Raw genomic sequence first — 14,348 nt, 5'->3', positions numbered from 1 at the left:
TACACATAATTGATTTGGGAAATAATAACTTTAATCAAATGGGTGTATGAATACCATATGTCACACCAAAGAACAAGATATAAAATTCACCAGTTGCCTGAAGGAATAGCTCATAGGAATCACCTAACACTAAGCAGCGGCAGCTCGATACAGGCTGTGATGCACATTATCGAAAAGCAGGCCTACACAAGCACAAAAAGTAAATTATCACTATAAGCTATAAAAAATCGCTTTTTACTTCGAGCTTGACACATTCAACTTCAGCACTTCAAACACTCGATTTGCCTGCAGCAAAAACAATATGTCATCATAAAGTTATTGCAAGCACCGTACGGATCGTATAATAGGCGCAGGAGTATTTGATATAATACTAGTGCCGAGGAAGGCCTATTGTATGGGACTACAAAAACTTTACTTTAATACGCTTATGCAGCTTATGACGAATAGTAGGCGATACTGCTATACAGCAACAAGCTACACTGACAGAAGATACTGGAATTATGTTAATTTGTAAACACCGTATCTCTTTTTGTCAAACGCACATCAACCTAGGACACTCTTAAGAACAAATTGGCGTTGGGCGAAATGAAAATATTTTATGAATTATTCCAATTAAGGTGAAGTTTTAAGTAAATAAAATAATAGTACCTACCAATATTCATTAGCAAAACCATTAGTGTGAGCGTAGCTGGGCCTGCAATTGGAGCCATCAATGGCGGCGAATTTTTCGAAAGATCTGTACCTTGGCCATCCCAGTCATCCCTCAGTCAACTGCATTCTTTATTCCTGGACATTGCCAATGGATATTTACTCCTTGAAATGGATAGGATAGTCCGGGAAGTGATATAATCCCACTCAGATACAGGAACTAACAGCTCCTATTTCATTGCATCACTGTTAAAATTTCTCCATTGGATGGTCCCATGTTAAGATGCGACGAGAATCAAAAAATTAATCTGGCCGAACCAAATGAGGCCGGACACAATCCCTATCCATTTAAAAAAAACAAGGCATCCAGTCCTCCTCCTAGTCCGCCCTCCACCTGACTTGCGAGGAGATGCAGCCAGCCACCAGTTTAACGACTCGGCAACAACTGGCAACGCGCGACGACTAAACTCAACTGAACGATAATTCGCCTGGTTGTTAAGCTACTAAAAACTCACACAGCTATCTTGCTGTAACTTTTGATTCCTGACAGCGAAAATGCTTGGGCCTGGAAGGGTTCACACTTTATATTTGTCTGCCTATCGATTTAACAGGTCGATCGATCGGTTACCAATAGGAGGATGTTATCTATGCACGTTCCTCGTTCACGTAATCCACTTTCAAGCGAACACGTCATCAGTTGTTGAGCTAATTTACAAAGTGCCGACCATGGTTTGCATACTTGTTAGATGAATAGGATGGATTATTCCACTTTCAGATCCGCATTAATAAAAGTCCATTACATGTTGCCTACCTTTGGTCAGAAAAGTGGCGAAACATGATATCCCCATCCCGACCTGAAAGCCAAATGTTGTGTAGGTAGTTGATAAAACCTGGAGGCAGATTTTGGACGCTGGACGCTAAGTTTTTGATCATTGGACTGCATCACCTGCATTCAATAAATAATAAGCTGCAGTGAGACTTCTCAAATTGTCGGAACGGACTGGACTGAAACGGTTTGGGACTTTTAGTGCCATAAAATACAACAGGATGCCGGAATTAATTACCAGGTGCGCCATGGGATTCTTCAACCTGGTGTTATGACTGTGGTACAATGTAGGTGGAGAGGCTGAACTTAGGGCATTTATCACAGAGTGGAGCTGAAGAACCCAGCTGTGAATAAATCTCCATGTCCCATTGCAGTTGTCCTGAACGGGTCACTTTGATGAACGCGTTGGTGGTCATAGAACAGAACCAATAACCACAACAAAGCACTACACCACCAGCAAGAATATGTACAACATTGCCCAGGTCACCAACAAGTAGACGTGTGCAAATCTATTGTCAGTAAAGGGCGCGCTCGGATAAATACAGTCACATCATCAACCGCCCCGGAAGTTTGACTTCCCAGCCATTCCTCTCCAGTCCATCGTTCCGGGAATTCGATGATGCCCCGTCGTGGCACCTGTGTCCCGTTGATGTCAGTGCATTAAAAGATAATTGAGGAAGTTCGATAAGGGATGGTTGTCTCATGTTACAGTGCAAGTTATTAAGGTGAACGCTACAAACCTTGAATGGTTCTTAGTGAGTGGAAGTCTAGTCACGTGAAGAGGTCAGCAAATCAAGTAAACTATTCATCTTGAACTGGAGGCGAGGTTCATGGAATCCAGGCAGTGCAATCCAATGATACAAAACTTAGCGCCCAGCGTCCAAATCTGCGTCCAGGTTTCAGCAACTACCTGTTGTGTATCATACAATTTTCATTATGAAACAGTTCAAATGTTGGCAGAATGAACGATACTCTGAAGGGTCCCGTTCCATTATGTATCGTTATTAGTTTCTCCATAAAATCAATTGTGCGACTTGGCAAACTAGCAAACACATTACCGTTTCCGACAACGTTACCAAGATTATCATTCATTCTGCCAAGGAATGTAACATCGTGAGATAATTGGTCAATCTCTATATAGTCAACATAATTCAATCAATTAACCTTACATTATGTCAGGCTGGAAGGTACGTTTCATGTACCAGGGCCATAACAAGGATGAATTGCCAAAGGCATGTTTACCGGTAATGGATCTTTGCATAAAACATCCTTCTAACATGATACAGGACAGCTTTTTAAAATGTTGATGACTTCGTGTCGTCAAAAGCATACAAGGATCACCATTTACTCACTTATTATATTCCCAGTCGTGTCATGCGAACCAATCCCATTTTGTGCCTGTCAAAATTGTTCATTACTTCTATTACACCATACAAACTGAATATTTAATGAAAAAAACATATATTTTTCACACTTGACGTGTGTTTTCCTGTTTCTTAGCAAAGGTTGACAACATTGTAATCCGACAGAGATTGCAATCTCTTTTTAATTATGGTTGCATTTGCAGCGAATATTACCAGGAAGCCACTGAAGGCATATTAATCACGTGTTGCAGCCTGTGTGAAGGTCTCGCCGATTGCTTATTATTATTATATATTTTACATTGATATGTTAAGAGCTGTTATCAATGCTGGGATTTGATAGTTCAACCAAAAACAATTGTTCAACCAAAAAGAATTGTCTTGATGGCGTAGGAACCCCAAACCCCAAACCCTGTTTCAATTCAAAGTAGGGTCTTCAAGTACCGATGCTTATGTTTTTTTTACCAGGCGTATTGGGCAATGCTTTGGACGCATCTTTTGTACTGTACTCTGAGAATGGCTGCTAAAACAATCTAGAACATGTAGTATGCAAATCGATTACAAGCCACAACGTGTGTCTGCTCTGTTCTGAAAGGGACCAATACCGTTGTTTCCATATGCAGCCCCGATGATAAGCATTTATGAGTAATGTTGCTACATGTGATGAGATATACGTCAAAGCCATTCGGCATGTGGAGATGATGCTGCTTTGTATCGAAAATACTGACTCTGACATGACTACAAAAATACTTAGGATCTTGTCAAAAGGATTGTTAGGGAAAAGGATCAACTCAACTAGAGGTTCGCCGCAGCAAAGCGCCGTCTGGTTCAAAACGAGAAACACTCTATATCTCTGAGATTACATTTGGCAACAAAGCCATACAAAGCAAAAAGGCGCCGAGCTGCAGTTTCATTTGCTTCTACTTCTAACTCATAATGATGACAGTAAATCGGATGTGGCAACCACTCACGTCAACTCCGCGTGGAAATTGTTCAGTGCTGCATTCTCAGCTAGAGCATTGTTTTGTCGGGTACTTAAATTTTTATGGCAGGTCGTTAAGAATCTTGAGTCATGACAAAAATGCCAAAAATTTGTATGCATTCTTTAAGTTTGCACTCTTGTGCATTCTCCTTATTGTCAATTTTCGTCAGCTGAGTCCCGCTTTAAGGAGCTGAACCAGCTGTATATCCCAGCCCATGAAGTGAGAAAGAATGTTATTGTACTTGCTGATAACCTCGATTGGTGACGGAACGACACTGAATATCAGTAAATCATAACATGTATATGTGCCTTTGTAGAAAAGTTGTACACAGAAGTTGCTTCATCTTGATTTTCCTCACCATTTACTTTATTTCACGATAAAGTGTGAAGTTTATAGAAAATTAGTCCGTCAAACCAGAAAATCCCGGGCTGGCGACATTCACATCCACATGGACTTCTACAGAACTTGGTCAATACGAAGCCTGCAGGACAGCCAAGATACAAGATTGGTCTGGACGAATGCATTCCACATGAACTGACATGGTGAATTATAATTAATCCTAACGCGGTCATTGTTGGATGGCCCCCAGTAGTTATCAGCTCCCGCTGGTCAATTTGTAACTTAGCAGCTTCTCGCGTCAGGATGAGTACCACATTGGGACCACTGGCAACCAACCTTCATTTGATGTCTAGTGCAAAAATATGATCGGAATAATCATGGCGAAAGGATAGTCTATCAAGAACGCATCAGCGGAATGTATGGGGGTCTGAACGATGACCTGTTACATTAGCTTTTTGCTGTATTCGAGATTATAGGATGTTTTTTCTAGCGTTGTTCATATCATCATCAATTTCTCATCCTAAGACCAATCCATCCGTACCGCCTTGTAGCTATTAACCTCCCAAATGAGTTCACATGGCAGTTGATCGAATACGCTTTCCGATTAATTACGGCTTTGACCGGTTATGTTTTCTGCGTCCAAATAACTAGTCAAGGTGGCACGGCACGTCATGACATCACCCATTTGTACAGGCGATTTCAATGAATGACGCCTCACGGTCTTTTTATAGCACTCGTACTCAAACGGTTACTCCGTTACCCTTCCAAAGGGATTTCGTTTCATAGCAGGGCCCGACAAGTGATCAGTCAGTGTTTCACTCTCCCCAGGGTTTGTCATAGTAAAAGGGCATATGAAGTCAACTTTAAGTCAGCCTTATTCTCGTCAGGCATACATGATGTAGTGTAGAGCCTCCTGAATATATTCAGGAAGGACTTTAAATCGGTTGTAAATAAATCGGTTGTAAATCATTTGTTAGAAAGTGTAGGGCCTCCTGAAAATGAGTAAAACAGAATTACTCATAATCAGGAAGGACTTTAAATCGGTTGTAAATAAATCGATTGTGAATTATTGTTTAAAAAATGTAGGGCCTCCTGAATATGAGTAAAACAGAATTACCCATTTAATTAATTTTTGAAAACAAGAGTTCGTTCTTACCTTGTTATGTGCTACATGTACCATCATCATACCATTAGAAAAATCTAACCAAAGATGAATGTAGGAAATGAACCAGAAATCTGCAAACACTGAGGCAGATGCTTTTGACCATCTCCCATTTTTAGCCAAACGTTTACTTAATGTTAGGTAACTGCATGGACTCTCGTGTCTTGGGATTAAACTGTAGACAGAGCATAAAGAATCTAACTAAGGCATAACTGCAATCCGAAATGACTGTGGTTTATTCATTCAACTGTGTAAACAACATTGTATCCAGATGCTGAAAACTCGAGTACATCACTGGCAAGGCTCAGCGATGCTGATCTACAAGAGAGAATACATGGCAACCTACTGGACCATTTCAAGTTAAGAGTCTAGATCAGCGCAGCAGCACTAATTATTCAACGGGTGTTTCTTGCCACCAAAGCTGCGACGTCTATTTCATTTACTCCGAAGTAAACAACATTCAGTCCGATGCAACTTAGTGTTGGTGGCGTGTGCTATCCCTGCGCTTAAAATATTCAACTGTCCAACGAAATAATACATTATTTCACATCTACATATCGCACGTTAAGGAACAAAATTGAAAATTTCGACAGGATATCAAACCCCGAAGCATAGAAGCGAGACATTTGAAATCTGATTGCACAGTCGTGCGTGATAAGAAACCATTAAGAAACTATCGCAATGTCGAATACGCCGTGCATAAACCAGTCAACTAATTGGTATTATAACAAGTTTACTCGAAATTATTAAAAGCAGCTGCCTAAGTGGCCATTTGTCTTATAAGGAAATGATAATGATACTCCGATCTTTGGTGCCACGGTAGTGCTTTGGTTTTTACGGATTTCAACCTACATGTATGCAACGATAAGCGGTTGTGAGGCGGTTGCGTGACTCGGCTGTTTAAGGCTCGGTTAATCACTTGAAACGTTTACTTACATGTACCAGACACAGCAACTTGGGTATGTCTGACCTGGGAACACTATTTTATCGCATTTTATCAAGGGAAATATTTAGTAGTGCTTTGCAAGTAGAACAGCCTTTATTTACTGTCAATTTGTCTGGCAGAATTGAGTTGCAAAATACTTCCATGTTCGTAATCTATCATAACGAGCTTAGTTCGATCAGGTTGTTGGCTTTGAAGGCTTAGAGAGTTTTCGTCTACAGATTGCGTAGGGAAAAACTGATTTTTATAAGACAATATGAGAAATGTCATGACCCAAGTAAGGTAATTAGCAACGCAAGTTTACAACAAGGTTCCGAATTTCCCAAGCAGCACTAGATTGTCAACAAGGCATAAATACCAACTGGTAATTGGTAAATAATAAGGAGATAACGCCCCAATGCATATGAGGTAATGTGACGCACATCCTTCCTATCTATATGCCATCGTACCGTACTGACTTTATGAAAAAAGATCTGAGTGTGACGACTACAGATTACAATGAAGGTCTAGTAGGATTTGCTCTGGCGCTTCGAATATCAAGGTACTCATTCGTGCTTTATCGAATACGTTACTCTGCACACACTTTGCACATTGTGATAGTGTGCTGTTTGCTCTTTTATGGTGCCTCACACTCATGCATTAATCTTGAAAGCTGCTGCTTGACAACCAAATACCAATTCATTCCAACTGCAGGTATTGTTAACATGTGTATAGTGACGGTGAGGAATGTATTTGCAGCTCCTAATGAAAAGTTGTAAAAAAGATAGTTCTCGCTGCTGATTTCAATCTCTGACAACACCAGGTCTTGATAATCTGTGATAGATACTTGTAACAACGGTAGCCGAAGGTATAGCATCAATGAAACGAGAAAAAAATATCGAAAACTGGTTCGACCCCGGTTAACTCCAAATGATTAAAAATTTCCTCTGCAGACCATTTCTAAAGCTTCTATTATCTGATTCAAAAATTAAGATATTTGCCATACCCCTTTGGATAACCGAATACGGTAACCGTTATTGGAAGTTAATTCCTTTGAAACGACTCGGAAGCCTTTCAAAATTGACCAAATTGTCATGATTATTTTGATATCTGATGACTAAAGACAGATGCTCTGGATGTTGATAACTTTTCAAGTTAACTTTTGCTTTGAATTACATATCTCGAGCAGACTTATAACTCGTAAAGAGATCCATCAGACATTGAAAGTCGAAACATGGATCTACTGAATACATACTGAGTAGAGTGAGTTTCATGCATTACTTGTGTGAAAGTTCTAAGTATATTGACAAAGAGACATTGGAGGCAGAAACATTGTAGCCTCAATCGAGTCTTCAATTCCGATGTGTCATTCTCTGTTGCTCACAACTTATCAACAAAAAAACAACAATGATGGCATATATTGTGTGCGTCTGACATGGTACCAAAATGATGATCGAGATACCACATTCCAATTCATTTGAGCTAGGTTCTACCATGACCAATACGAAGTTGACAGTACAAATGATATGGTGGCATATATCAGTTTAGGAAAAACACGAATTGTTCCATGATACAATATTTCATATTCTGCATACCATTGTTATGGTTTGGATGGCAATTGTTGGCCAGCCACTCGCAATCGGAATGTCAAGTCCAGAATGATAATCATAGAATGTCACCACAATTAATATTTGCATGTAGGCTATGCACGTATTTCAAACAGATGGTAACAAATAACAAAAATTTACCAAATTACACGCCCATTCACCACGAATTCACAATGTCTTGGGGAATTTGTGTGACACTTGAGAAGCAAATCATCTAAGGAACCTCTTGATGAGGAAAGCGTTATAAAGAAAATGACTAAATGTACCTCTACTATATACTATTGGCTATTGGTACGTTTCACCTGGAAATTAAGTCTCTCGATAAAGATTTTTGAAACTACTCATTTACACAGCGGGGTTATTCCAAAACTGCTTTTCACCTCCTCAAATTATCAAACCACAGTGTTAAGTTTTAATTTCATGCCACATATCAATAAAGTAACAAAGCATCAACAATGCCAACATGAGGAAATATATTCAGCCAACGCATACTGTTCATACAGTGTTTACTGAGTTTGACGAAATTGCCCAGAAAGTTATGAAGTATCCCAAATATACGAGCCGCCACAAATGTCATACAGAGTAATAGAGGAAACGGGTAGATTATTACACCATGCAATTAATTAGGAATTTAAGCATCAACTCATTAACAAAGTAGACGGTAAAATCTGATTTACCAAGACTGGTGAGACGCATCAAATGTGATTTAATTATTACTTTTTGATGCTGAATATGGTGAACCTTAGATTCATGATATGCAATAAGTTTGAAAAGAATATTCGAATGACGTTGACCTCATTGAACCAGCGGACGAAGCAGTGGTCAATGATTGCAATGTTCAACACAGAAAGCACCCACTCCAGAAATGGTCCACTAGCCTCTAGCTAGTACACTGCCATTAAAGATGCACGTCACAATCGCCCAGCCATCACATAGACCAGTAACGTATCCAGGCAAATTTTGGTAATAATGGGTAAGATTTGTGTCGGATGCTCTCTACGGCTAAAACACGACTTGGACACAGGATACGCAGATTCGCTAACCAATGAGGCGTGTCTGAAGACATCGCCTAGAGAGACAAACATGGCGCAAACCTCTGATTGATGGTTACAGGCAAGACAACAGAAAGCCGAAAAAGGAATAGAATGTAAGAGATATAAGTATTTACTCACGTTCAATGAATATCATAATGCAGCAGGCAAGTGTGGCCAGCGTATTAAGCAATACATACATTCCTAGATGCCGCACGCGCCATACGATGTGTCCATCTTGATTGCACAGGCCAGAATAACGAGCTAAAGCTTGAGGACTTGTGCCTCAGCAAACACCGGCGAATACATTAACCGATACTGAAGATTGCTCTAAGTAAGACAGCATGTATTACTCCATCGGGTAAATACTTAACTCCTGGTTGAGCAACTCACGCATACACTAACCACCTAACTGATGCTATCTCCTCCTGATTATCGATTAGAAAATTTAAGAAAATGTAACTTGCAAAATCCGCAACATATTTAATATTTGCACTGGTTCATTTTACTGCTAGGTCAATCTGATCATGGGTTATTCACGCGCAGTGTTAGCCAATACTATGAAACAACGGTATATCATTAAAATATTAATAATTGTTTTTACCTTTCATAAGCATTCTTCGTTCTCCTCTTTCAATATGCATATAAGCTTTTGTAATTACTCAATTAAACATGATAAACCAACGTATTGATCAGCGACATGTGTACATTCTCTCGCTGTCTTTGTATTACTGTGTGTGCAACTTGATTTTATTTGTAGACATTCTGGTTTGATTAAGAAAACATTAAGGAGAGGTCAAACAGTCGGCTCATTCTGAACAAGCGCATGAAACAGCCCCTTGGTGTAAGGATGGTACACACGGACACCCTGTGGTTTACATGGTGTTGCAGAAACACTCTTTGATCAATTTTTTCACTCACGTAAAACCAATTCTTTTGCTTGAACGTAGGTTATATCACTTGGATAAACTATTACCTCCGCGAGTGTGCGCAACGTTCAAACGGACAAATCAGGCGGTATTACCAGTCTGCTTCTCTGACGACTGGTAGAAATAATGCAAACACTTGCCACAAATTGGAGGCATGTTCAAGAACGTAAAACGACCTTTTGTTGGTATGTTTTACTATGGTTGATACACACTTCGTTCAAATTGGGTCAAATATTAAATCGTAGGGATGATCTGGTGGCAGTACAATGGTATCATCGCCTAGGTTTCTGGTTTCAAATGACGTCAGGTGGTTAACCAAGCTTATATCTCGATTAGTATCAAACGTTATGATGAAATCTGCATGAAATTAAATGGTTAACTACACGATTGCATCATGTCGCCGTATAGTTCATGATATCCTTGTCAATGTTCATAGATATGGAAAATTGACCATTCAGACTGCGATTACACTTACTGATATAGCTATCCCAAAGGGGTTCGCATCTCTTATTGCTGCTTTATGATGATTTGATTATCTGGTCTATAATCAAGGGCTGGTAGTGTACTGAAAGAACGCCGGTGTGCTATTTAGAGATTTCATTGAAGAACTAATCACAGCTAAGAAAAGTAAAGTGTTGTATTAAATGAAAAGTCAGGAGGTGTAGTTGTCACATGTTACTAAAAATGTTGGTGTTTCGAATATTTATTTTACCTCAAATAACATAAAGTTCGAGATGGCTAGAACAGAGTACCAAAAGAACTGAAAATCATCAAATCCTATCATTTGTTATTTTTATACTACATGATCTATTTTTACAAAAGGTGACTTTTTCACCTTAATACGCATAACAAAACGGGTCATGATGGATCATTCATCACTCGACACAAGTCAATAATAAAACCTTTCTCCTCTTTGACATTTCAATTTAAACCTACAGCAATCACTGGTGTAGACAGAGGGAAATTCTCAGAGTGGCCTGACAGGTATATGACAATTTATGTCGCGGACAAAATACCCAATAGAATTTAGTCAAAGTTAATTGAAAACTGTATTGAATACAGATTGGTGTGGCCTTAATGTTAATCATAACTGGCTTACCAGCTGTGTGTGTTTAACAAGATAAAACTATAAACAATATGATGATAAATCCAATATTTGAGTCAACTGTTAAGATAACATAATAACAATATAAATCACTGCTTTTACAGTTATTCTTATTCTTTGATGTGTAGGTTCATTACCTCTTTCTAAACCAAACTGCATTTTCGTTCTTGTCCAGAACACCTATCCTGGAACTCGTTGTTGAGAAGAGACATCTCATACGAAACAGACACCCCATTTTCTTTCTTTTCTGCGTCCTTGAATCATTTTCCAAGCAGTATTACATACCCAGGGCTTGATTTGCGTGCGTCATTCGGTGGACGACGAAGCAATTTAGGGTAAGGTGTCTCTCCCATGTACACAGAGGCGAAGAAAACGATAGTCTAACCCCCGACCCCCTGATTATCAGCCCGGCGCTCTAACAGTTATGTTACTGATTGCCTGTAACAGTCCTTCAAGTTACCTAAGGCAAGGGATCCTTCCTTTACCATGCGAAATGCAGATATCTTGCTCCTACTCTGCCCCTTTACCAAATGCGTTTTTATAAGATGATAAATAAAGTAAAATCACATCAGAGAGTCGACCCTATCAGAATTCTAAAAAAAAGTTATATTCAAATTTTGTCTCATGTTTTGCATGTTTGGATAATAAAAAGTCACTTGATCTATCAGTAAATGTAAATTTCTGCGTCAATCCATCGATGCTATCGAATTGCCGAGTTAGCATCAATGATGCCTCGACATGATTGAAACGGGAAGATAGACGTTGTTAAAAGAAACAGGAAATGAAATTTTGAAATATCACTCCATTATTCAGAAAAATGGTTTGTCAGTAGGTGGCAACGTGTCTTATCGATGACAGAGTGACACAGTTTCGAACATTCATCGAACGTTAAGTTACATTTGCTACATTTTAGATGATTTAGTATGCAATAAATATGACGATATTTTCATAGATTAAGAAATGTATGGTTAAATTCACCGCAAGTAGGTTTGAGACGGAAAGAACATGCCGTACACAACCAGACAAACGTCAGTGCATCCTTATGTGAGACATGTGGCATCACATACAAACGAACGAATGTTTTAAGCCTGTGACAGACATAAAACCTGCACAGCCGCGTTAACGGTACGATATGTGTTATGAGTCCCCTGGTAAGCTTCGGCTTAGACAGACTGTCTCACAGACCTTTCTGAAGCAGAGACCGTTGATCCATCCCCACGTACCACTGTACCCTGGCACGTAATGGCCCATTGCAAAACCAATTTCGTCGCAATCACATGGCCCCGAGAGGACTGCTTGGCCAATCACCAACCAATCTTGCCAGAGCGTAACGTGGAGTTTCTCCAACCCCCGTCCATACAAATAGGTTTGGCGCTCCCGGACGTCTTCGATTTCTGTACAACGTAATCACGTTGTCGCAGCCAATGTACCATGCAATTGCTGAAGTGCTTCGCAAGCATCACTTGGCGATTATAGTCCTTACATCACAACTATACCACTTGTCCCAAACGACCAAATTACTTTCTTTCGCTGGTTTGGTTACACTGCATTGATTCGTCCCAATTCCTGGCAACTGATACCAGTCACAGAGACTGTTAGAAGACAGTGTCATCTTCAAAGGGGAAAGAAGCCAGAGGATAATTCATTCGATCCCGTTCACGGGATTGTTGCGTTCTTGGTGACATCACTCGATGATTCTACTGAATGATAGCGAGTCCTTTAGACCACTTTAAAGCATCACTTGACGTTATTTCGACAAAGCAAGTTTTTGTCCGTTACGTTGTTATTGTTTCATTATACTACATTGTGCTTCCTGTGTTGGATGAAATACTTTGAAACACCCTCCGGAGCTTAGTCCAAAAAACGAAACAGATAATATCTGCATTGTGGTAATGTATGACAAGTTTCAATTAAATACTATGCGGAGTAATTGAATTCAAGTTTGCATTATCCAAGAGATCATGGGAAGATAAGAAGGCCGGTGTACCATTTATCGGGTTTCAATTAAACATAGTTTTAGCTTCGCACAGTGGATGCATGGGACAAGGCAATTTAATTTACTGGCAAAGGATAATATGTCACGAAATAGTGGAAAGCCAGTTGTTTCAAGAATAACAATTTGTCTTGCTTGTTGATCGGGTTCAAAAAGGCAGACGAAATGAAAATCACTTTGTTCTTAAATCTGATATTTTTAAAGTAACAACGTAAAGTTTCCCAAAACGATGCCAATATCATCTATAATCAGGCTTTTATATTTCATTTGGCAAAATGATTACTTGTACTATACTGAACATTATATGTACTTGGCTCTGGTCGACTTATGGCTGCCGCGAGTCGAAAACGTAAGGATTCAAAACAACCCTGTTTGGTTTCACCTTAGAACCCCGTAGGACACATGATATTCAATGGATGACATCATTCCCATCTGCCACCAGTATGTCTTTTATTTCACCCTGGCACATCCTGTAGCCTTTCTGAGGTCTACATCATCCACAAACAACCTTTGAAGTCGTGAAGCTCTCGTACTTTCATGGTGCAATAATTACTGGCCATACAATAAACACAAAGTGGCAGGACGTTATTCGGCAATGACGGAGAGGCACTGCGATGTGACAAGTCACTGGCAATGAAATACAGATAAAAGCAAGTCGATGGCTCTCGATCATGTTGATACGGAAGAGACAATATTGTTGCAGCCAGGGGCCAGTTGTGATGGCTGTGTCAACTTCCCAGTCAGCGCTGCTCATTAACTGCATATAGACGAACAATATGGCTCAAACATGTCAGCCAAGGAGTAAGGTCATCATTGGGATTTCAACACTTTGCAGTGCAGAGATGCTGTGCTACGGCGTTTGTTTGGTATGCAATACAACACAACCTTCTCGATAGATGCAAAGAAGTAACTCAGTCTCAATCCGACTGTAGCAATTTCTCACCGAATATACTATTTCAGCCCGGATGTCAGTTTAAAGAGCCTTGTGAGTCCGATATAGCTTCATCTAGTTCATAACAAAAGAGCCTGGGTGATCATTGTGCAAACGAGTTAAATGAATTATGCAATAAGATAAACAACTTGAGTCAAAACAATTCGCACGACGACAACAAAGGACTGAAGTATCGGTATCAGAAAATCGACGGAAAAGTCACGAAACAGAAACAGATCATACAGAATATCGTAAATACGAAAGCTTCAGCATATTCTGCCTAATTCAAAAATAACTAATATTCAAAGTGACTTTTGATGCGAAAAACTACATCAAGGAAAGCGAACCTTTGCAAAATACAACTTGCGAGCATTCATATCCTATATTTGGCACGGATTGCTAGCATATCTGTTAGCGCTGAAGGAAGTCATTAAGGTAAAAGGCGTTTGTGGTGGGTATGGTAGCGGATATGCCAAGGGTGTTGCGGAGGCACCATTATTAAATCGGACGA

At 39.7% G+C, this 14,348-nt stretch overlaps 1 protein-coding gene across 6 annotated transcripts in view; it reads right to left on the bottom strand.

Annotated features, from left to right (window-relative positions):
• LOC135493373 (neuronal acetylcholine receptor subunit alpha-10-like) overlaps window positions 1–14,348 on the bottom strand; it is a 208,254-nt gene that overhangs the window by 64,726 nt on the left and 129,180 nt on the right. Inside the window, exon 1 of one of the 6 annotated variants that reach the window (XM_064780724.1) lies at window positions 9,021–9,087. The exons of 3 other annotated variants lie outside the window; for them this stretch is intronic. In XM_064780724.1, the coding sequence (XP_064636794.1) occupies window positions 9,021–9,081 (61 nt within the window). In that variant the 5' untranslated portion in view covers window positions 9,082–9,087. Of the gene's footprint in view, window positions 1–652; window positions 1,181–9,020; window positions 9,088–14,348 lie in introns of those variants that run through there. 2 more of the 6 variants (XM_064780707.1, XM_064780731.1) reach the window with 2 other exon arrangements.

This window comes from Lineus longissimus, chromosome 1 (genome assembly GCF_910592395.1).
Source record: "Lineus longissimus chromosome 1, tnLinLong1.2, whole genome shotgun sequence".
NCBI classification, from domain to species: domain Eukaryota; kingdom Metazoa; phylum Nemertea; class Pilidiophora; order Heteronemertea; family Lineidae; genus Lineus; species Lineus longissimus.
The sequence above is the reverse complement of the archived record's forward strand: the minus strand, read 5'-3'. Positions and strand labels throughout refer to the sequence as shown.